At 33.1% G+C, this 26,237-nt stretch overlaps 1 protein-coding gene across 2 annotated transcripts in view; it reads right to left on the reverse strand.

Moving 5' to 3' along the window:
* The window catches only part of LOC140440308 (zinc finger protein castor homolog 1-like), a 246,779-nt gene that overhangs the window by 132,620 nt on the left and 87,922 nt on the right, over positions 1-26,237 (reverse strand). For both annotated transcript variants that reach the window (XM_072530734.1, XM_072530733.1), the window contains exon 3: positions 15,640-16,284. In XM_072530734.1, coding sequence (XP_072386835.1) covers positions 15,640-16,284 — 645 coding nt within the window. The remainder of the gene's footprint in view (positions 1-15,639; positions 16,285-26,237) is intronic.

Genomic DNA, 26,237 nt, shown 5'->3' on the forward strand with positions numbered 1-26,237 from the left:
AGAACAACTCTTCAAAAAAGAAAGGGAGCCACTGTTTTTAAATGTTTTAATCTAAAAAAAAAAAAACAGAAATGGAAATTTTGACACGTTACAGAACCAGGATTAATTTATTTAAATACTGCAAAGATATTAAGGGTTGACTGGAGAATAAATAGCTGTCTCTTTAACAGATCTGCCAACTTTTGGCAAGTGTAGGAGGAATTGCTGAAATAACTGTTTTTATTGCCATTTTCGTCTCGACTCGACCAAAGACAAAGTCAAATGGATTAAGTGTAAGAAAAGTCTTTATAACAATCTTGTGCGACATTATAAACGCTAACGTATTAACGTATATTAAAATTTCTGTTTAAATTAGAAGTAGATCTGTTACGGACCTGCACCTCAATTTCTCAACACGCCTCATTCGATTTCCTCGATCAACAAAAAAGTGGTTTTCTTCTTTATTAGAATAACGCTATTTGAATACGTTGTTGCGTCGTTTTCGACAAATGGCCCAAAATTAAACGAGGTAAAAAGTGTAGCTCGAATCGGTAATTATAAGCATTATATTTTTTACTGTTAGATGTTGCTGCGGGCTCTGAAACTACTCGGGAGACTGGCCATTTAAATTCGACGCGGGATTAACTGGTTTTGAATTGAAATCAGATTCAAATCAAATACAAATATTGTTAGGATTGTATGTGTAGAAAAACGTATACAAGGTGGAGGAACTAACAGAAAAAATAGTTGCAGAAAGCAAGTACATAATAAATGGAGAAGAACACGGAAAATAATTAAAGGAAAAAAGGAAGAACAAAGAAGTGAAGCATGAAGCAAAGTACATCCCTTCTTAATAAAAAAGACATTATTTTCTCTACCTACATGCTTTGTTTTTACTTAATGTTATCTATAAGTTGCCTTGTTCGATTTATCAGAATTGTTATGTCGGCCAAACTTCACAATAGCTTAAACAGAGAATAACACAACACAAAAGTGACTGTATAAAAAAATACGTGTGCGGCAGTTGACCACCATTTAAAAACTGGGCACCATTTAAAAACCGGGCACCATTTTGACTACCCTGAAGTAGTAGTAGTAGTCTGAAACGTCGTGAAAATAATGTTTTTCTCAAAACTAAAATTATTTAACGCGAAGTCAAACCCGGAAAACCACAGAAAGCATAATTATATGTAGCTCTCGCGCGGAATTATTGTAAATATTGACATAACCTAACATAGCCTAATAAAAATGTATTGTGTCTAAAACTCCTATTAAATTTTTACTATACAAAGTGTTCGAAAGTACCTCTGATAAACTAGCCATAAGTTTCTATACTAAACAATCTTCGTATAACATTCTTTGATTAAATTTTTACTGCCTCGTAACTTGAATTAATAACTAATGATATACTTAAAAGTTCAATGACTCACTTACACTTTTTAGAGCTCTTTAAAAGGTTTAAAAATAAATTTTCTCAGAGGTGCACCTCTGGCACCAGAAGTACATAGTTTATCTCTAAATCTCTTTTTTAATTTTTAACAACATACAGTCTAAAAAAGCTTTTTCCTACCAATCCGTAGTTGTCAAGTGTATATTAATTGGATAAAATTTTCTCAAGTGGATATCTGTGATCGAAAACAGAAACTGTGAAACAGAGCAAGTGCTAAAGCGCCGATGCCGATGCCGGGATTTTTCATAGGTTTGGATATATTTCAGTCCACAGCATACAACTTCAACATCTCAAGAAGCCACAAAATGTAATTTGAAAGTAATTAAATAAGTAAATACAATGGACACTTTCAAATATGATTATGAAGCAATATAAAAAAAAAACCGGCAATGTGTGTATATAAAAAAAAAATTCAATATAGGACAACTATGCGTTGACTCTAAAGCTCTATATTAATCCAGACTGGAACAAGAATATGGGGTCAATCCTAAAAGGGCATTGAAGTGATATCAGATGGCATAAGAACTCTTGCGACCTCAGCACACATTCTATTTCTCCTAATCATCAAATTGATTTTGTTAACATGAAATCCTTAGTCACAGAAAAAAATTTCTATAAGAGATCTTTCCTGGAAATATGCCATATCCTAAGAGAACAAAACTTCATGAATAAACGTACAGATATTGACCATCTCAGCATCATATTATATCACTCATTACTTTTAAATAATCCGTAATTTTATTTATGTTCACTAAATGAATCCGTTCATGTCATGGTCGACATCTTCTTTTTTGTTATTTTCTTCGTAAAAAGTACCCACTATCTTTCACACACTCGAGTTCTACGTTCATTTCAATGAAACCTCATCCACCATGTCTTGACTCTATCACCGGCGTCTCGCTGAATAACCATGTGGCAAGTAAAGGTTTTGTTTTTTGATATTGTAACGAAGTAGCCCACCTTCGATGGTGAGCCGAAAGATGGGTAAGAGCACCTGTGCAAAGTTGTATCAGAACATCAAACAGATTGGGACCAGTACATTCATTTATTCCTAATGGCCTACCGCTCGGCCGTGAATGACACTACAGGCCAGACTCCAACCTGCCTGATGTTAGGTCATGAAGTTCGGTTGCCCTGCGACCTAGAGTTTGGCTGCAGACCTTCCGAAGAAGTTAAGAATGAACAACATTTATGAACTTGCCCGACATCCAGTTAGCCAGTGACAGAATGAAAGATCGATATGATTCTCGATGCAAGAATGAATTATAGTTGGGAAAACAATTTAGAACAAGAGAGTTAGATACTTATACGAGAGCAAAGAACGGGAATGAAAGATCTGATAAACTATATTACCAAACATGAGTGGATAACATATCTCAAACAACTGAACCAAACAATAGAATGTAACTTCTTAAATTCTTAACTAATGCTTAATTTCACCAATTCATTCCGTCACGGAACTGGCCCTAGTGCTAGTATTTAATAAGTTTTTAATATAAAAAACGAAATATTCTTCGCGAAGTTCGATTCCCGAACTAAATCGGGACGTTGTTCCCATCTGGCAACATCGTTACATCAAAATCCAAAGGGAATATTATCTCAAAGGCGTTGGTATGTTTATTTAAAAGTTTTATTATGAGAACTCGAGAAATATGTGAGTTTGTATAGAAGTCGAATGAAATATAAAACTGTGTATGACGTTCTGAAACACATGTTAAGATGAGTCGGTGTGTTATGGGAGTGGAATTATTCAAATCGCCCGTGAATGTATATCCAAGAATGGATACAATTATGTGTTTAGATGTAAAGATAACTGAATTAAAAGCTTTTTAAACGGTGTATTGTATGTATACCTCAGACTAAAAATTATGACGAGTTTTGTGATTTTATCAAAATAAAATTAATGTACGAAAAGGAACAAAAATCTCTCGTCTAAAAAGCAAGAAAAACAAACAATCTAAATATAGGTTAAATGAAGTAAAAATAATATCTCTTCTTCTTCTTTGAGTGCCTCTCCTATCGGAGATTGGATATCATTAGTGCGATTCTAATTTTATTTACTGCTGTTTTGAATAATTCGTTAGTGGTACAGCCAAACCACTCTCTTAAATTTCTCATTCAAGACATTCTTCTACGGCCTGGATTTCTGCGTCCAAAAAATAATGTTTAATGAAAGGTAATTCTGTCTTCAAATAAATGTGAGGAGGAGGCGATAATCGTTCAGTTTGGTTTCAAAAACGTGTTGGATACACGGGAAGCAGATTTTTGCATGCAGAAACCCTATTATCGACAGAAGGATGTCTTTATTTGCTTTATCGATGACCAAATGATTTTTGACAATGTTAGACATAAATTAATAATACTGACGTTGAAGAAAGTCTTTATATCAAGAATATGAGGATAATTCAACAATTATAATGGAATCAAACAGCAGAATTAAAGATTGTCAATGGTCTGTGTACAAAACAAATGGAAATAAGTCGCGAAACAGAGTTATATCCTCTCTCCATTGCTGTACATATACGTAGAACAGTTTTTTCAAGATGCACAGTGGAATATGGAAAGTTGTCAAAATAAATGAAATAAATAATCTTATAGACAGAGTTGAGAAATTCTAATATTTTGTGGTTCCCTTAAGCAGTAAATGGAGCTGCGAAGAAGTGAAGGTGAGGATATAGGGTGATATAAAATGGGGAAGTACAGCAAGGCGAAAAACAAAAAAAAAGGCGAAGAAAACGAACAATCGAGTAATTTTAAGTAGGTAATCAAGTAATTTATAATCTGACTGAAAGGAAAAAAATTGAACTAAGAGTAGAACAAAAACCATACAAAGAACAAAAAGAAGAATTGGAAAACTGAGAAAAAGGCTGTAAAAGGAGGCGAGAAATGAAATATTCAGTATATTAACAAGCAGTAGACGAAAAATGACGACTGGTGGACAAATAATGTAAAGAAGCAGCATTAATGTTTGTAAAAAGTGATCATCAGTAACGACTGGTACTCAATAATCCATAAGTTATAAAATATACATCTGAAGCATGCCATAAATAATTTTCTGAATATTTTTCCGCTACAAAATTGTTCTCGCAAAGGTAGTTTATTTGTACTCATAGGTGTAAATGAACTCTAAATACAATTTAAATTTAAGCATTTCTCGTCCGAATACCCATCGATTCCTAACCCATTTCTTCCGATCTTAAAGTTAAATTATTTTCTAAAATATAAATAAAACAGTAGAACGAGGGTCTAGACTTTTACCATTAATAATGCATTTGTGAATGATACAAATCGGAAGATTTCGTCGATTAAACGATGCCATTTCGGTTACATCATCACATAAATTATTTTGGATGGAATAAATTTGAATAGAGCCGGATGAAAAATTGACTTTTAAATTTCGAATGTAGGATGTTCGATGCGATCTACATTTTATGATGTTTTAGGTGGCTTTAGTGAGAGATCAGTGTATAGAAAATGAATTTTTGATTTTTTTTTAATAATTCATAATACAGATTTTCGTAGAATATTGGCGAGAGCGAGAGACTTGTGCAGACATTCTCTAACATTTTGACGAGAATATGGATCAGATATCCGAATATTATAGTGATAAATTAACAGACTATACTAAAGAGCTGACATTCTTATAGTTAGTTTACAAAGGAATAATACAACTATAGCCATCAATCAAATGTATATCGCGTAGTCCACAGTAATTTATTTACTTTTATGTCCATGATTTTTCCAGTTTTTCTCCATATATTTCCATTTCTTCTGATATAGGTACCCGTTTCCTTTCTATTACTTTATAATTTGTTCATTCTATTGTCCTAATGAGAATGGGATAGGCCGCATTTGGAAAACTCTCATACATACTGAAAGACAAAAAGATACCCCAAAACCTTCGAACCAAAGTGTTCGATTCTTGTATCCTTCCCGTTCTCACTTACGGAGCTCAAACCTGGACATTCACAAAAAAGAACATGGACAAGATTCGAAAAACTTAGCGAGCCATGGAACGTCTCGAAGATGGTAGATGGAACAAAGAAGTCGGAAACTGGCGACCGCACGATGAGAAGAGACCAAGAGGAAGACCTCAAATGCGCTGGAGCGACGATATCAAAAGAGTCGCAGGACCAATGTGGAAACGCCTAGCCCACAACAGGGATGAATGGCGAGAAATGGGAGAGGCCTTTATTCGACAATTCGGATAGAAAAAGGGCTATAAAAAAATTGTCTTAATCCTTTCCTGCTTCATATTGTCTTTTCCCTGATTAGAGTCTCATCAGCTGCTTTTGATACAATGCAGTCTTAATGTTATCTTATCAATTCTAGGCACTTCATCTTTCCACTTTTCATTTCTGCAAACTGTATTCACTATTAAGTTTTCTTTTAATTACGCAATTTTCATCACCCTACATAACCCACCTTACGGTGGTCTTTTATGACTTGTCCAATCCAATCTCTGCTCTTACTCTGTATGATTACCTCAAACGCCTTCCACTTGTAAATTTAAAGACACCTTATCAAAAAGAACTACTCGAATGATATAAAAGATACCCACAGCTACTACCATTTGTATCCAATTTTATATATACATGTGTGCTCTTCCATTCTGTTATAAAATCATCACTCTGTCTGACCAATATTTGTACCAGCAAACTTATAATTTAACTTTCTATAAAATATACGTCTTCTTAAACAAAGCAGTAAAATATATACGATTCATAAAAATTTAAATATTCTGACCGATAATTTGTCATAATACCAATTTTATTACCAAGCCTCCACATTTCAATCGATATTTGTTATTCATATCGTTCAAACCAATACGAATACAAGGTTACTCTGAAATTACAAATTATAATTTTGTTAAAAAAGAGATAATAATTATCCGTGATTTACATATGGCAAAATGATTAAGTTTCTTTTCAACTTAAGTGTAAAATCAATCATTTTTCTATGCGAAACTCGAGCGATTTTATTCGCGAAAATTGCTAGGCAACAAAGTTTCATACCAGTCATTTTTTTTTCTCAAAATTTTCTCTCTTACGATATTATATACCAAAATAAATGGGCATTACCAAAGAACTGACAAAAACAGGATTTTCAGTGATGAGAACATATTCAGATACCTTAAAATACTTTCGTATTAGCATCAATAATAGATGTCTTGAAAAGGTATAAGTGATACCAATGTTTTGCATGAAAATTTTCTTTATCTGAATCATGCAGTTCAATATCTGTTTTAGGTGTATCAGTAAAAACTTCTTTCAGTTGTCAATTATCCTATGAGATTACGATGTTTGGTTTCACATATGAAGGCAATAAAAAGACGGTTCAATTCGGAGACACATATAGAGACTAGAGACTATTATTAAGCTATGGTTTCGCTATCAGTCGAAAACATTTTATCAACAGAGTATTTTTATAAATTGATTAAACAATGGATCTTAATGTTATTAGACATTTATTTGAATTTCTGCAAAAACAAACAAACAATAATAACAACACCAATTTTAGCTTCAACCTCTAAATATAGCGAAACCAACCAACATCTGACAAGACATTACAGCATCCTCCGACTTAAAATATGTGTACAATCAACATTAAAAGAGTTGAACGAACGTTTAACAATTAAAGAATATGATTGTACGTACATGCATCTAACGTTACACGAGCCCGAATGCCAATCAACCAATCATCATGTATTTAAAGCAATAATTTCCTTTTACTTGATGGTTATTTAACATCTATACACGTGTGGAGACACAAAAGACTGTTGTGGTGTAATGCCAGAGTAGAGTCGCACTCGGCTCGGAGATTTATGAAGTGTGAAGTCGAAAAAAACAAGAAATGAAAATTAAATTGTTAAATCTAGCAAAAAAGACAACTGTTTTCGTACGATTTTATACGGCAAATGGAGAAAAAGTATGCGTTGTATAAAAATAAAAAATGTTTTCTAAACTAGGTGGTTGGAGAGAGACATAGGACAAAAGGACGAAAGAACTATAGTGTATTTTTATGTATGAGAGAGTAATAAAACAATAAATTATGTATGCAAATCCCTAAACTGTTGATACGGGTGACTCAATGAAAAACAGATATTTGTCAACAAGTTTACAGAAGTATATAGGAAAACAATTTTAAATTGACTATGACCACCAGGTATAAAGGTTGGAGCAGAATAGAATACAATAGTTGTGAGGGTTACTAATCCCTAAATAAGGTTGCCAGTGTCGAAGTGATGGAGGTTAACAGGTACTAATGAATTTGCAAGAAATGTAAGATGTTTATTTTATTGGTTATATATAACCAATAAAAGTTTAATAAGTACCTACCTATTTGCAAAATAAAGTTTAATTCTTTAGATAAAATAAAACGTTTTATTTTATCTGAAATGAGTGCATTCCACGAAGTAAGGGTTTCAACAATCAAACATTTAATTCTTTAATTCCAGGAATCTACGACAGTAATTGACTAGATAATTACCTTCTAAACTTATTCCACAGAAACTGTGATAGTGGGTTTTTCCATTTTGTATATAGGAAGGTCCAAGTGGCGTATTCAAAATTCTTAACAGTTCACTAAAAGTAGGTACTTCAGTTGCAAGGTGCAGTTTATTGTGTATACTAGTGTTATGGAAAATTTGGAAGTGCCGTGTAAACGCCGAAAAATTGGTCCTCTAACAGTTAATGAAAAAACATTAATATTTAATTGTTTTAAATCATTTACAGACAAACGTTTATGTGAAAGTGTTGATGAGACCGTTGAGTTAGTTAGCAGTACACTTGGTGTTGGGAAATCTACGATTTACAGAGTTATTAAAGAAGAGAAATGTGGTAGTTTTCAAATGCCACGTAATGCTCCAGGGAAACCAAAATTTCAATCATTTTAAAGAAGGACTTCGACGGAAAGTGCATGAATTCTTCTTTAGACAAGAATTTCCAACATTGGATAAAGTTCTTGTCTCAGTTCGAGATGATAAGGATTACCCAGAAATGAGTCGAAGTACGTTATGGAAACTTTTAAAAGAAATAGGCTTCCGCTGGAAAAAGAATCCCAGAAAGTCTATTTTATTAGAAAGAAGCGATATTGTCATATGGAGAAGACATTTTCTAAGAACCATAAAGGAAATGAGAAACCAAAAAAGAAAAATATTTTATCTTGATGAAACATGGATCAACGAGGGTCATACACCAAATAAATTTTGGCGGGATGAAACTGTTACAAGTCAAAGGCACGCTTTTGTAAATAACTTATCTACTGGTTTAAACCCACCATCAGGAAAGGGACGCAGGCTGATAATAGTACACATTGGCAGTTCAGACGGTTTTGTTGAAGGTGGTTTATTAACTTTTGAATCAACTCGTACCGGTGACTACCATGAAGACATGAACGCTGATGTCTTTCAAGAATGGTTCGAACAGATGATAGATCTTCTTCCTAAGTACTGTGTAATAGTAATGGATAATGCAAGTTATCACTCCAGACTTATAGAAGGACTGCCCACAACCAAGTGGTTAAAAAAAGACTTGCAGAATTGGCTGAGTTCAAAAAATATTACGTACCATCCCGGATCTATAAGAAAGGAACTTTATTCGTTGTGTGCCCTTCATAAAGAGAAATTTAAAAAATACGAAATTGATGAAATTGCCAAAAATTGTGGAATGACAGTACTTAGATCCCCACCATATCATTGTGAATTAAACCCGATTGAACTGGTATGGGCACAGATAAAGAGTGAAGTTTCAAGAAAAAATACCACTTTTAAAATTCATGATGTTAAACAGTTGTTTTTGGAGGCCGTAAATAATGTAAAACCTGAAAACTGGGAAAAGGCAGTAAATCACACTATTAAAGAAGAGGAAAAAATGTGGAAGCTGGACAATATTACTGATAAAATGATCGAGCCAGTTATTATAAATCTTGGTTCTGAAAGTTCATCTTCTGAATCTGATTTGGATTTGTAACAAGTAGCTGTAAGTTTTATATTAATATTTTTATTCATCTATTTAACATACCTTAGACGGTTTTAAAAACTCTTTTTCTCTTTTGTAATTTTTAAAAATAAAAAAAAATGTGAATTTTTTAAAACCCTTTTTAATGTAGGCCAGTCAGTTCTAATATAGTGTGTGATAAAAGAGGTCACTTTTGTTTACATACACATAACACTTTATAACACTGAAATAATTCATTTATTTTTTACAATTATTCAAAGTAATTTTTCAATTAATCTTGAGCACGCCCATGGAGTGGTCGGAGCTACCAGTTAAAATTATGCTAATTACTCTCTCGTTCATAAAAATAAACTATAGAGGAAAGAAATTTTCTCTTTCTTTTAATTTATCAGCCATTCTTTCATATCTCTGGTCTATTTATCTATATCCTCTCTATTTATTTGTTGAATGTTTTCCAGTTCTCATTCATTGTCCAAAGAAAAGGGTCATAAAAGAGAAAATAAACTCCATGAATTCGAAATTCATGCCTTTAGTGAGCTTAGTGTAAATTGTGTATTGTATGGCTTTAATTTGTCAAACATTTTTTCCGAAAATAAATTTTAATTACTGTTCTGGCTAAAAAAAAGATATTAAGGGATTAAAAAATAAGAAAACTGATGTAGGCGATTACAATAACGAAATTATCGAAATCTAAGCAACAAAACTAGGGGAAAATCATTTCAAAATGAAAAAATTAACAGAAAACTATTATGGAGACATTTTTAGCACGCGAACGTAACTACAGCTAAATAAAAGAATATAGAAAGGCAGACAATGTACTTAGAAAATATTTTGGCAATGCGGAACCGACTTGTTTCATTTTTAAGGTGTAGACATTTCCTAGACTGAAAAATCAAAGAAAATCAACTAATATGTCAGAGATAACGAATTATAGTCGCCATACGCATCCTGGTGTATAAAAAAAATCGCTAAAATTAATGATATGGTCCGTACAAGAATTCACAAACGCAGCCAAGTAATGCTTCAATAAATTGTACATATTCTCATTAAAGACCATTCCAAAATCGCTTTCGAAAAATCTACAAGCGAGATCTGAAGCCCCTCAGACCATTTGTCGCTAATGTTTTAACGTTGGAAGCTGGAAAGAGAGGAATATATCAATTATAATCGAACGACTGACTTTATACGCGTTCGCAAACAAACTTTATAGTAAATTAATGGCTAACCTCACATTTTCACACTATTAAAGCGACTCCACGAATTACGAACTAAATTTATATCTATTACGACAGGCACTGTAGCCAACAGATGTTTATATCATGGGACAGATGCAGTAATATATGTTTGGAGACTTATCTGAGGTTTAATACAGAAAAAAGTATCGACAATTTTAGAAGTTGCGAAAATTTTTGATTACCGGGTTTCGCTGGCATTTGCTATCACACGCTATGACAAATACCGAAAATTTTACCTAGATCTGAAAAGAATGTAAATAATTTTTCGAACTAGTAGTAAAAAATAAGTTTTTTATTTAAAAAATGATTTTTTTTATATTTTTATATTCAGTTATTATTTTTTTACCGTCCGTTAAATGCGCGACATTACGCGACACTGACGTTATACCTTGGAGATCTCCTGCAGACAACAAATACCGCATAGTCAGAAATCAAATAGACTATATATTAGTCAAATAATTTAAGTAATATTATAGTACCAACGATTCTTGCATCCCTGATTGTTTTACCCTAATAAAAATCCCGTTCCCACGATAATAAATTCCCGAAAAAAAATCAGCAAAGCACCCGATTAATTTTAGCAAAATCCCTTCGGTAATCCTTTTATGGTTTTAAGCACTTTTTGTTGTGTTCTTCATCTGGCATATTTTTTATGAAGTAAAGTGGTAAGAGAACCAAAAGGAAGCTGAGTCTCGGGCCTCAGGGTCACACATCACAAAGGTTAAACGATTCTTTACGCCTTTTTAAACTTTTTGTTCGTGGGGTATTTCAGGTAATACGATAGGGGTCCTAGGAAATAAAAAAAAAACGTTCGTGTGCTGATAGGTATAGAAAACGAAGGTATTATTGAATTGGGAAGAATTCGAAATGAGGTACGGTATCTCTAATTGAAAATCTTGATTGGGTTGCTGAGAGTGCAGGAGGTCTTTGTGCACCGTTTTAAATTAGGCGTATTTGAAAAACTGTTCCGAAAAAGGGTTAAAATTATAGAGATTGCTTTTGAATAAAAAATGTGGAAATACATTAATGGTAAAAATTTTAAATATTGAATAAACTATTGACATTAAAATTAGTATATCTATGTGTCTATTGCTATTTGTCTCTAGCTAAATTTAGCGCAACTTTAATTCAAATTTGCTAGACAGACATTTCATACAAAAGTGTTTATTGTCAATAAACACGTTTTCCATTCGCCATAAACTAGACCCAGTGATTCACTGTAATCACCTGACAAATACAGAGGATTTTTCGTTCTGGTTCCAAAAGATTAATGTTGTACAACCACAGTATCATAGAGACCCTTGTATAATCCAAAATATTCCTTACTTGACAACCGACGAAACATCCTAATAATTTATACCAATGCCTCCAAGACAAAAACTTTCAGGATTTGCATATTTTTCACCCAACACAAAGATATTAGACGACCCAGAATTTTCCATTTTCAGCGCAGAAATTACAGCAATATTATGCTGCGAGCTATTTTAAAAACTATACTTATAAAGAAGCAGTCATTGTTGGCTTTATTTTAACCTATTGTATACCTTTTCCGTGGCGTGATTGAAGTTATAGTTTGTCTATTATAAGAAATGTCCTAACGGGCTCCGGAACGAGAAGCGAATGATCCAGTTTTTTCCTTTCTCCTATAAGTTACGTTTATTACGAAGTGGTAAAGCAAAAAAAAACTGCTGAACATATTCTGAGATAGGAAAACTGAGATGGAACCAAATAATTATTCATTGCAAACCACAACCACAACTTAGATGGTAAAATGATATAAAACAGCACGCTGGATTGAGATGAATGCAAATAGTCCAGGGTAGGAAACAATGTCTGGCCTATGTTCAAAGATGTATGTTATTGGCTGTACATACAGCTCTTCTTGTTTATTTTTTCATTGATTTCAAGATTGTACTCCATCTCGTCTGATTTCTTTCTGTTTCTGTTTTGTATTCCAAAGAAAAGGGGCCCATAATCAAGGAACTATCAAATAAAAATGAAAATGAAAACGAAAGTGGCAGCAAACTAGCCAGTAGCTAAAAATGAAGAGACAAAAAATCAAAGACGAATAATATCACTACCTAATATTAGAAAGGGAATCATTAAATCCTTGTACGATAGGGCCAAAATTACTTGTTCTAACGAAAATTCGTTCTTAGAGAAGAAACATTTGTTAACATCTGTGTTACTAAAAATGTCGTTTATTAATAAGGAATTTTCAAGAATAGATCAAATGGAACTTAGTACAAGATCCTATAACATCTTTCAATAAAGTCGTCCCAGGAACACAACTAAAAAATATTGACAATATCTTTACAAACGTAAAATTGAGGCTTATTCCTAAATGAAGAGTAAACTTTAGACTAAATCGCAAACTCTTTTTTCTGAGAAGGAACACATTGAAACACACAGAACAAATTGAAAATCAAGAATACATTCTTTAAATATAAAGATATTCATTAATACACATGGAGTACTTGAGGATGAAGATCGATAATATAATAGATTAGAAAATAGGAAATGAACAATTACAAAGCCAACTCGAAGATAGAAGCCAACAAGAAGATTTGGCAGAAAAGGAGATTTATTAACACATCCTTAACGAAAATTTTAAAAATACGTATTAAAAATAGAAATAGTTAAATGGACAAAAATTTCATAAGAAAACATTTTTGAAGTTCGCACATTCTCGGGCTCTCGAATAATAATATTCTAGTGAAAGCCACTTTCGTCTTTCATCTTCCTCGTATCTCGTCTAAGTTAATTTGTTCTCAAATTATTTATGAGACTTTTATCCTAAACAAAATCAAATTCTTCTCTCTCGTATTAGAAATCCGGTTTTTCTTATCTGCCATCCGAGCAGGCCGTTCAAACAGCGATTGTCAGTTTTTTAACGGCGTTCATTTGTCTACCGAAATTACAGTTGATTTGATTAAAATTATTACGAGTTTGTTTATAGTACGGTTAACCAACGCTAAAAAAATCCAACGAATATTTTTTTTTTGTTAAGAAACAAAAATAAAAAGTAAATAAAAATAAAAGTTCGGGTTATAATGAAACGCCAACCAAAAGACATAGCCAAGCTACACGAAATACATAAATAATAAGTTTTCTTTAATTTTGAATGTTCTTGAGGGAGAAGGGGGAATTTCCCTATTTTCACCCTCCGTGCATCCACCCCTGGTAGGCAAAGTTACAGTGTTAATATTGGAAAAGGTATTGAGAACTAGGAGGATGCCAATCCTACTCATCCTTTTTGATTATATGCTGGTGTTTTTCTTTATTTTTTTTTCTATTGCATTTGTTTTTAGCAGCCTTTCTATATGTTGATGTAATCTATACTTTTTCCATGATTTAGACGTGAAGAAGTCTAAATCTACTTGAAGTCTTGTCAAATATTTCTCTCAACATACGCAGCAATCCATATTTTTCAAGTTACGCAAGAATACATTCTGATTTTTATTTAGTTTTTTTTTTAGTCAATTTTTTTTTATTTAAAAAACAAAGTCGCTTCCATCAGGTTATTCGCGACATTCCTGTAACATTTGTACTATCTTAATATTATGTATCATGTGTATACAGGGGTATAAACTAAAACTTACAACTAAAATTTCATCAGGAGATTGTTCACCTATTAGATGATTCTCTAATTGGCAAGGCATTGGAAAAATCTATGAATATTCCATTAAAGTATAGATTTGAATGTAACGTTGACTTAATTGCATATTTTACCCAGTTCGATGCATTATTACCAAGATTATTAAAGATTTTTTCTTTATAGACGTAAATTTGGGTTTTATGGAATCTTTCCGATAAATGGGGGTAAATTTGACTAAGCATATCGGTCAAGGCTAGTAGGTTTGTGGTATATTCTTGAATCACGCTTATAGGATCTGTTGATCCAGTAATATCCATTAGTAGCATGTTAAGTTGGTCAAAGTTTAGAGTGAAAGATGGAGAGTGATTTTATATAAAGGGTTTAGCAGGTTTAAGTCAGACACTGGGAAGTCGGAAGTGTTTACTGAACTAGGTAACTTTAGTTTTTTTAACTTTTAATTAGACTTTAGGTGTTGGGAAATGTTACATTGTTTTGAAGATAAATCTGCTCCAGGTGAAATAATTTTATCAAAGCTACGTTTTGGTTGATTAATTATGTGCCTGTCCTTATTTGATGCATATATTTTGTTCGGTATCTCTGGGTCGTTAGAAATAAACATTTAACTTCACATTAAGAAACATTTGTTCACATTAAGAAGGGTTTGTATCATCGGGTTTTGGCAAAGATATATTTGTTGTGCTGGATAACGATTTTTCATTACTTTGGCTGGGGGTCAATTAGGTTAATTGAGTTTTATAACAATAAATAATTGATTTTGATTGTGAGTACATGTTTTTACTTTGCTAACATAGTTTATTAACATTATTGTCTGCTTTCGATAGGAAAAAACAGCAAGTGGAAAAACCACCGATTTGACTTTTTAGATTTTCTTGGTATAACCAAAGTGCCAAGTCCATTTCTGTACGGCACAGTAAAATTATTGCTAGTAATTTATCATATTTATTGTAATTATAGACATCACCCATGTAGAATTCTCAAGAATTATTTTGTAGGTGACACCGATTTCGTACCGGTTCATTTGACTGAAAATTACTTTTTTCTATGAGCACTTAAAACATTTTTGTGCGTAATAATCTAATCGATATTCCTCGAAGATTTTTTTCGACGGTTTAATAGACAATCTAAGATGTTTTTAAATTTATTACTTCAATTTTTTAAGGATAATTTGGTGAATTTGGTCGTGATTATTATTATAATAACAAAAAGTTTCTAGCGTATTGAAAGTTTTGTAACATCAGTTAAACATTTATGTTTTTAATGACATACAAGTACGAACTGTTATTGTTTGTAGTGTGTTTCCATTGATTATACGACATATTGAACATTATCGTTCAATATAATGATTGTCAGAAATTGATTGTCTTCCAAATTATGGAGATTTAATAAAATCATACTCACCACTACTGAACGCCGCCATAGGTAACTGCCTGCTGATGCTCTCCGCTACCTCAGACGTTAACCCATAAATCCCCAGCAACTCTCTCATTGTATTCATGGCATACTGTCTCATTTCCATAACCTGTTCTTGGCTCAGATGCGGCGGAGTTTGGGTAAAGTCCGGCACGTGAGGCTTAGACAGATTATGTATAGAAAAACTCTGAGGAATCTTCGAATCGTTCTCGCTACTATTGTTACCCTCATAATCAGAATTGGGGTAGTTACTTTCTCTATCGTTACTCTCAGAGTCAGTATTCGACTCGCTGTCGTTGTTTTTACTCAAATCCATCGGGCTAAATCTCGGATCGACCACCAACTTCCTCGTCGCCAAAGTTTTCCTTCGTCTAACATTATTATTTACGTTATTATTGTCGTTGTACTCGCTCAGGTTCAGCGCCTCGTTGTTGTACGGATCGTTGGTGTCAGAATAGGTGATGTTTGAACAACGCGGTTTGAAGTTTTTGCGTTTGTTACGTTTCGGGAGCTCGTTCTTCGGAGACGCCACGTAGTTGTCCTGATCTGAGTCGCTGGAGTTCGCGTTCGAGTCGAAGGGTTCCTGGTCGTGGTAGCGGGAGTAGCCGTCGACGTTTTCCATTTTGATAGTATCTGAAACAAAAAAATTAAATGACGTATATACTAATCGAAGATTTTTAGTAAATATGTATGTAGCTTGCATACAAAAAGCAAGACAACACTTGCCTACGTTACACCCTATTAAATATTGCTTTTGTAGTAAACCAGGAACTAATTGTTTCGGATTCCAGATTGGAATATATAGAAAATGCCAAATCTTTGAAAACAGATTTCTGATTAGGCCAAAACGTCAAATAAAATATGTTTTTTTAGAAATTTAACTGGATATTTATCTAAAATAATTTAATTTCAATTTTTTTTATTATATAAAGTACCTCTACAACTATGGCGATTGGTACAGGAACATTAGCATTAGATGTATATCAAATAACAAAAACAAATAATAATTATATCACTTTCACTACTCACTATTAGGTAAAATCTTGTGGTAAAGCTTATGGTTATTCCGGTAATAAAGTTAGTAGCTTCTTTAACAAAATGATCTGCTGTTTGATTAGCAATAATTCCAGTATGAGAAGGCAGCCATATAAGAACCCTGTTGATGAGGTGAAAGGGAATCTGTACAAATGGCAATATGCCTGTTTTGATGGGACATGCATTTAAAAGCCAACAGAATACTATATAATTCATGTTAAGGGCAACCGAGACGATTTTACAAATTCATGTTTAGTGATGACTATACAACCAACTCCAGTTGTAGTTTTAGAAGCATCGGTAAAGACAATTAAATCATATGATTTTTTTGTATAATTTCCAAAAATACTTTATAAGAATGTTAAGAGATTCCTTTTTGTTTAAGATGGTGAATGAGGTGCCTATTGAAGGAAGATGTTTAGCTCAGAGGAAAAATGAGGGTAAAGGAAATGAACTAGTCAGACGGAGGTCAATATTTTCAAGAAGTGGAGTAATTAATTGAGGTATAGGTTTTATGATAAGATATTGGACATTGTTATTAGATGAAGAGGGTATAATGTTAATTAGAGAATTAATGGGATTGAAGCGATTGGCGAATGTTGAATTTCAAATTATTGAAAATAAAATTTGGTGAAATATAAAGAAAACAGATAAACAGGAGAAAGAGCAGAAAAAGAAAAAAAAAAAAGAATATAGACAGAAGGAAAAGTGGAGAGAAAAAACGAGTAGCATAAATATGGAGAGAGGCGAAAAAAGCTGAAACAAGAAAAGACAACAAAGAATGTGATAAAGTGAAATAGTCATCTAGCCAAACATATCAAATACTAAAGGAAATAGTTGAAGATAAAGAAGCTGAGATACTTAATTTTTAAAATTCTGCTGAAAATTTCCTTTTTGTTGTGTTATGTATTTTTCTGACTCATAACTACGGCGATCCATAAATTATTGCACATATCTGTATATTATCCCGTTTTGCTTCTGGCAGCCAAATATTCTAGACATAAATTTTGTTAAATATGGCAGATGTATATGTTGATACACATTTTCTTTTGAAATACAAAAACCTGGATATGCATTTACACGTACTACAAATCTATTATGTAGACGAATAAATTGCCTGATATATTTCCACGATTTCTGATGCCAGTAATACGAATTTATACAATTTTTTTTTTCAGTATCAAGAAGGTGCCAAGGAAATTCTATTAAGATCTAATAGAAAATGATTTCTCGTTTAATAAAACATAGTTAAATTATTGAGTTACACTGAGAAAATACTGGGCAAATACTAAAGTCATCAAAATTAAGTTGTGAATTTATAGGTATGAGTCGACTACAAAATGTGTTGGAAATTGTCAAGTCTAAATATAAACTAACTTTTTTCTACAATACCTCAAAAATTTATTCTAACAGTTGTTGATTTCTTGACATTTTTGTGTTATGCAATTTCTTAGTCCTCGCGATTATATTACGTACCTGTCTGCAAATAAGTTGTCAAAACATTCACCCTCTATTTTCACCCCTATACGGAATAATATGTATTGTAATTGTAACAACGTTTGTAACAAGAATGAAAATCTGATACAAGTAGAAGACTATGGGAGTGAGCTTTAGCGAGCATGAGAAGTCACGAGTAGATCTAATTGTCATTCTAACTTGCTCGACCAAAGATTATGAGAAAAAAAAAGCAATTAAATTTTAACAAAATAAGTCATTTATTGAAATTTATTCTACATATTAACTAAAGTTTCGGCCAGACTGCCTTTCTTAAGTGAACTATTTTTGTTATGTGTTTACGATTTACAGCCTTTAACTGAATAAGTTTGTCTCAAGTAGGTCATTTAGAATTATGTCTCTATTTTTTACTTTGTTGATTTCCATAGATTTTAATAAAGATAGCTCAAGGCCTTTATTTTGAATGTGAAGAGTTTTAAATTCGTCATTAAAAGAATGATTATGATCTAGAAGGTGAAGTGCGTATGTAGAATCTGTTTTTCTATTATTGAAAGCCCTTTTATGTTCTGCTATTCCTTTATTAAAATTTCTACCAGTTTGACCGATGTAAGTTTTTGAGCAGTCACCACATTTAAGTTTGTACACATCACTGTGTATGTATGTATTTGCCAATACATCGTAACAAACCGATTGACATCCATTATTCAGCATCGTCATAAACTAACTAGGGTTCTGGGATAAAGATATTTGGGTCGATAACATTTCGTTTCGTTTAAATGATCATACCGTGTGAATGAATGTCTCGATTCGATTAAAATATGGTTTCGACTAAATTTTAGTATTGTGCATGCCATGTGTCATCTGAGCGGGCTGTCAGTTTCAATTATAAGGACAAAAACGACTGTTTCTAAATCTCCTTGCCAATAAAATGTCATACTATCAAAATGGTGAGTCTGTGACCAAAGATATATAACCATCATTTATGATTTTTCCCAACAATCTACAGTTTGGACATTAGACGAAGTAAAATGAGTTTTGGATAATAAAAAATGACAATTTTTCTTTAATTTATTATCAGCAGCATAATAAAAACGTCCATCTATCTTTGACATCCATAAATTCGTATGAAATTAAATAGACGGCCTTACTGTACACTTATGTTGTTAATAGAATCCGTTAGTCTTTTTATTAATTTCAAATTGTCGAACAGTTAAAGATAAATATTCAGTAACGGTTAAATTCACACGAACAACTCAATTTTTACGCAATTTATTTACAAATTCTCCGTGCTATTACCTACGGGCGCGTTGTTATACTCATCTTTAGTGTATAATTACTGAACAAATATAGAAATAAGTAACAAAAAATAGCATTCTGTGAATATAAGGACCATAATTACCATTAAAATTTTGTTAAAATTATATGTACATAACATAACAGCGGTCGCGGAAGTTCGAATTTAATTCTAAATGTTTTGTGTTTGCTCAAGTTGTAGAGAGAGTTTTTTCAACGACTTAATTGATATTAAAAATGCGTTTAAATTGGTCTAAAAACAGTACATATTCTTTTTGTGCTTAAACTATCTATAGAGTCTTTATATCTTTTCTTCGTTTCCACTATTTGACATTTACAAAGCTATACTTGTTGAAAAGAAACAATATTTGTTAATAATCTTAATTTTCTTTTATTCTTAAGCACTGTATTCTATCATATAAATGGTGCAACTAATGACAAAACCATATAACTTAGAAAATAAAAAAATTCAAACGTCATTTGTCTTAATCTGTCATCAAACTTGAGCTTAATGTGAGCACTAAGTTACGAGTTACGGTAACTCTACATTCGGATGTTGATAAAGTATTACTTTCTGATGGGAAAAAATAATGTTCAAGCTATTATTCGAACTCTACTGCTTCCGATCTGATGGTTAAACCTGTATAATGAATTTAAACGCGGTCCTATAGACTCAAATGATGTCGAACGCTCTTGCCAGCCACATTTGACAGTGAAAAAGTCCTCAAAATCGTCTTAGTCTATCGTGAATCGGAGTTTCCTGAGATAGCAGAGGAGTTGAAGATATCAAAATTAGTAAATAAGCAGGAAAAAAAGGAGTTTTTCGTAGATCTGCATAAAATGCACCATTTTACTCTCAAGCTAAATTGGCAGTTAGGTAAGTGGACAGCACTTTTTGGAAGTTTGGAAGACTTGTCAGTTAAAGTCTTCCAAAGCTCAAAGGTGAAAATGTGCTTTGTTTGTAAATTAACTTGAGAAAGAAATAGCCATACTGCGTTATTGGTGAGTTTTCAGGAAGAAATTGTGAAAAACCTGCTATAAATAGAAAAAAGTCCTATTTAAACAAGATGATAAACTTTGTGACCCAAAGTCACAATAAAGTGAAGTCGATCGCACTAATGACAAAAACTACAGGAATTGCATTTCACATTTCTCTGTCGCATTCACCATATCCTCAGATCTGGCCCCAGTAATTACTGGCTCGCTGTATACCACAAAAGAATGCTCTAGCGAAATATATTTTGAACCAATCAGGAGGCCATTACAGAAACACGATTACATTGTTACAAAAGCACTGGAATCAGTGTTACCCTAGAAGGAGACTATGTTGATGAAGATATTTTAAAAACGTTTTGAAACGCTAAAGTCTCTTCAAGGGCCAGATAGTATATCTTCAACAAAACGATATTTCAATATAGCGGCACACCTTTCGAATCTATTTCGAAACAATTTGGCTAGAGATAATCTAACTCTTACTATATCCTTCCAGCATAGCCAGTTTTTACAAAGAACTAAAATTTCATTTAATTTTTTTAATAAATACTTCTCGATAGCTTGTTATATCGTTGTACAGTTGTATAAGTATGAACACTTATTCTGATCATGCCCTTTAAGAATCTTTTCCGATTAGAGAATTTGTTTCTGTTTCCAGCTATTACCTGATCTTTTTCCTCCTCATTTCAGTTGTCATCTTTTTCGAGGTCGCCGATTATAAGACAATTGGTTCATTTTTTAATGTTGCTAAGTCTTGATTTATTTTTTCTACAAACGCAGCTTCTTTCCATCTATTGTCAATTATTGTAGCTGCTCAAATTCCTCATGCTTCATGTTCAAACTGATTTATTTGGATTGCCTTATTTTTGATGTATTAACGAGTTGTTTTCAAGAGTTTTATCATTCTCAAGATTGTTCCAATTATTATTCTGCTGATCCACCCTATGCGCAACATTCTGCGATATGCGCAACTTTGTTATGTCTTTCTTTTTAACTCTCACGTTTGCCATTTATAGCATTCCAGTGCTTTTGACCAAGTAGATAGCAAAATTTTCTTAGTGGGTCAGAGTATTGTAAGTATTGTTAAGGTCAGCAATCGAGTTTCCAACAGAGTCCATCTCAAACAATTAAAATACTTTGAACATAGTATGAGAGGAGACACAGAAAACATGGAAAGATCTATTATCCAAAGAATGGTAGGCCGAAGATCACGAAGAAGATCCTCAACAAGATGGAGCGATCAAATTACAGAAATATGCAAAAGATCTGTGCATGAGTTAAAAGCAATGACCAGAGATAAAGATCTTTGCAGAAGGACAACACACAAGATCAAGATGAGCACTATACTCCCTTCGGGTGGACAGGACTGATATATTGCTTGTTATCTATTCAAAAGTAAAATCTATCAATAAAATTGAAGCACGCGAAACGTGGATTTTGAGAAGACCACTTAAAATATCGTGAATGGACCGAATTACCAATGAGGAGGTGTTGCAACGGGTTGGAGTGGGCCGAGAGTTGTTGAGTATGGAGAAACAGCGCAACGTTTATTATTTGGGTATTGCGTGGATCAAGGTACTCCCTCTAAAATTAAAATGATTAAGGGTAGAAGAAATCCGGAAAAAAATTACTTTACTGGCTTAGAAACAGACGAAATTGGTGTGATATCAAAGATTCTTGGTCAATTTTCCAACAGGCTGAGGAGGAAAACCTTAAAATAGTTGATTAAGACAACAACTTTATTACTATAAACTATTAATTACATTAACAATTATCGCTCAGAAAAAAATTCGCACTGATACGTAGAATCGCCAATAATAATACTAATGGTAGCTGTAAATCCGAGCATTCCTTCCTTGCTTGATTTTTTCGTAATCTTTGCTTTTTCCATTTATCATTCTACTCCTTCTGCTACTTCTGCTGTTCGTGCTGGTCGCTTCCCCTTCTTCTTACTTTATTTTTTAAACTTTGATCAGATAAAAGGCATATATCGAGCACAGTTTAATTAAATCTTGCCCAAGTACTTTCGATCCCTAGATCATCTTCAGGGGCATTTCGTCAATTGTGGCCTATCCGGCAAGAACAGGATGTCATAAACATATAAATGTACATTACACTACACTACAAATGGACAAACAAACACTTTAAAATAATTTAAGGAAGGCTACATTACTTGAAGAAGCCGGAGACAGAATGGCTCCTGGCTTAGGCTTCGCCTCTCCGGGTCTCCGGCTTCTTCAAGTAATGTAGCCTTCCTTAAATTATTTTAAAGTGTTTGTTTGTCCATTTGTAGTGTAGTGTAATGTACATTTATATGTTTATGACATCCTGTTTTTGCCGGATAGGCCACAATTGACGAAATGCCCCTGAAGATGATCTAGGGATCGAAAGTACTTGGGCAAGATTTAATTAAACTGTGCTCGATATATGCCTTTTATCTGATCAAAGTTCATTTATTCGAGCATTCAACCTTATATTTATTTATTTTTTAAGTTTTCTTTCCTTAAAATCTCCTTATCCTCTTATTTTTTCCGTCCTTTTGTCTGTTTTCTTCTCTTCATTTTTCTTTTTCTCTTCTCTTTCTTTCTCTCTCTCTTGGTTTGCTGGTTTTCTTTTCCTTTCCCGGTTTTCCTTTTATTCTCCCTATCCTTTCCTTGAAATTTTCTTCTAGGTGCCTTTGCTGGCTTATACAAAGAGAACGAAATGTTCTCGAAAACAGCTGGTTGAGACGACAGTGGAATTTTCGCGAAAAGAGTTCGCGACGGAAAGGCATGACGAACATGATTTTTCCAGTTATCTAATTCTTTATCGTCATATTCCTCTATTATTTAGCGGTCTACCTCTAAGAGATTTTTTACCATCTCATTTGTGCGTCTACATATTTATGAAAAATTATCTGTTTTTTCTTCTTCTTCTTCTTCCTGAAGAAGAAGAGGAACAATCTGGCTTTAGAGCGGGAAGGAGCTGCACCGATAATGTGTTTGTTTTGAAACAAATAATAGAAAAAAGATCAAGTACCAATCAAGAAACCCACCTTATGTTTATAGACCTTCAGAAGGCCTATGATACTGTACCCGCTAAAAAGCTATGGAAAGTTTTGCAGGAAACAAACATTAACCACACAGTAATTAACGCCCTTAAACAGCTTTATGAAGGATCAACGTCGGGAATAAAAATTGGAAATAGACTTTCAAAAAAATTTCCTGTAAACAAGGGACTCCGGCAGGGGTGTTGCATATCCCCCACATTGTTTAAAATCTACGTGGCGAAAGCACTGTATCAGTGGAAAAGAAAGTGCAGAGGAATGGGCATTGACCTGGGAGAAACTTGCCTATATACCCTACAGTTTGCAGACGATCAAGTCCTTATAGCCAACGATAAAGAAGACCTGACATATATGGCCAGAAAACTACAGGAAGAATACAAGAAGTGGGGTTTAGAACTCAATACACAAAAAACAAAATATCTCCCAATAGGCGCAGAACTATCCAACATTCAGATGGACACAACCGAAATTGCATTCTGCACTGAATATACCTACCTAGGAATTGATTTCGACACCACAGGCACAGACAATAGGGAAATTAGAAAACGAATAACCCAGGCCCGTAGAACAATTGGATGCCTTAACGGAGTTCTTTGGAGCTCAGAAATTGGTAAAAGACGAAAATACAATATATATGAATCTCTCATAAAAACCAGCTTAACCTATGGTACAGAGACATGGAGACTAACAGAAAGCAATAAAAGAAAACTCGAAGCAACAGAAATGGATGTATTTAGACGATCACTTCGAATATCTAGGGCAGACAGAATTAGAAACGATGAAATAAGAAATCGGATGGGGGGAGATGGATCACTGGCAACAGACATAGAAAGGAAACAACTTATATGGTATGGCCATGTTCAAAGAATGCCAGAAACAAGACTACCAAAAATCGCCATGAAATGGATACCACCAAATCGTAAGAAACGAGGAAGACCAAAAAAAACATGGAAGGAGGGAATAACAAAGGCAATGAGCTCCCGAGACTTGACCGAAGAACAATGGAATGATAGAAATTCGTGGAAATTAGGCATCGGACAACGACGCAAGACGTTTTGAAACCGATATATATATATATATATATATATATATATATATATATATATATATATATATATATATATATATATATATATATATATATATATATATATATATATATATATATATATATATATATATTTGTTTTTTTTTCTGTCATATACTGTTCTATTTTTCATTTTTTGATCTCATAATTATATACTGTTCTTTTTCCATTATTGTTGTTAAAATAATAGTTTTTTCCTTTTTTATTTTATACTCGTCTATTCATCGTGTCAAGAAGTCAAAAATGTTTTATTCCGATATTCTTGGAATGTTTAAGGTGGCACCGATGAGCATTTTTCAGCTACCGTGATCGATTAACCCATTACCTTATCAAAACCAGAAACATTTGTTCTTCGTTTTATGGTTATATTAATTAGGCAAATAAGTCCGCTTCAACTTCCAGTCTTATTCGACGCAAAATATAAATGTTTATTATTTTATTGGTCGACACGAAATATGTTAATGAAATGACATTTCTCGGCTGCCCATATGAGAATGTGAGCGTCGACTAAACGAGTTTTAGAATCGTTTATATGCGTATAGGTACATATATAAATAATTTTAACACCTATTAGTCCTTATCTCATCATGCAATTACTAAATTGATTATTTTTTATATAATATCAACGCCGGTAGTCAACCTGGTGGGCTCATTATACTGGTGGCATTCCCAAAATCCTTTTAAAACTTATTTTTCCACTAATCTATTTCACATAATTAGTTATAGTGTAGTGATTTACAATTTGGAGGAATCTGATTAGTATTATTAGAGATACTGCTATTGAAATACTTGGAAAACCCTCAGGAAATAAGTTTGAGAATAAAGAGACTTCAAACGAAGTTCAAAAAATAAAGAAGAAGTGAAAATTATATAAACAGTAGCAATAAAATAGTTCAGACACAGATCTTCAACACTATACAGTCACCAAAAAGAAAGCAAAAGTATCAGTAGCAAAAGCCAAAGTAGAAGAGTATACAAATCTATACTATATATACCATTTAACCAGATTAAATCTAGGTATCCATAAAGAAAATAATTAAATACTAACTCACGAAAAATATGTCAGAAGAGATGGAAAAACTAGATGGAAAGATTATTAAATTAAGAATTTAAAAGAAAACCAGTTGAGCTAACGTAGATAGCAACAGAAATGGTCACCAATTGGGGACCGTCACATGATAATTCTGAGGAAGTGTGCAAAGCTTTAGATGATACAGGAACAAGTTGGTTAACAGCTTTTTTTAATAGATTTATGGAAGTAGGACAAACACTAAAGCTACTTATTCATACCATGAAAATATGGGGGAGGGTAATTGATAGATAGATTTGATGAGGCGGCATTTGGCCTATTCCATTGTGACCTTTTCAGATCTATTGTGGTTTTTTAATCCTAGATTACATTCACTAGCCTGGTCCTTTTTAAAAGGTCTAACAGCTTCGAGACTGAACCTTCCATGTAGCTCTGTGTCGGTGTTTTTTCTTCGCCTAATCTATAGAACCTTACATTTCCCAAGCTATCGCACTGACACAAAATGTGCTCTGCTCTTTCTTCCTCTAAGTGATAAAATCGGCATCAATCATCATCTGCCAATCTCATAAGCTTCAACTGCCTATTCAGCTTACAGTGCCCTATTAACAGACCTACTATGACTTTGACTGTTTTCCTGCCTTTGCCTA

The sequence above is a fragment of the Diabrotica undecimpunctata genome, chromosome 4, assembly GCF_040954645.1.
Source record: "Diabrotica undecimpunctata isolate CICGRU chromosome 4, icDiaUnde3, whole genome shotgun sequence".
Lineage (NCBI taxonomy): Eukaryota > Metazoa > Arthropoda > Insecta > Coleoptera > Chrysomelidae > Diabrotica > Diabrotica undecimpunctata.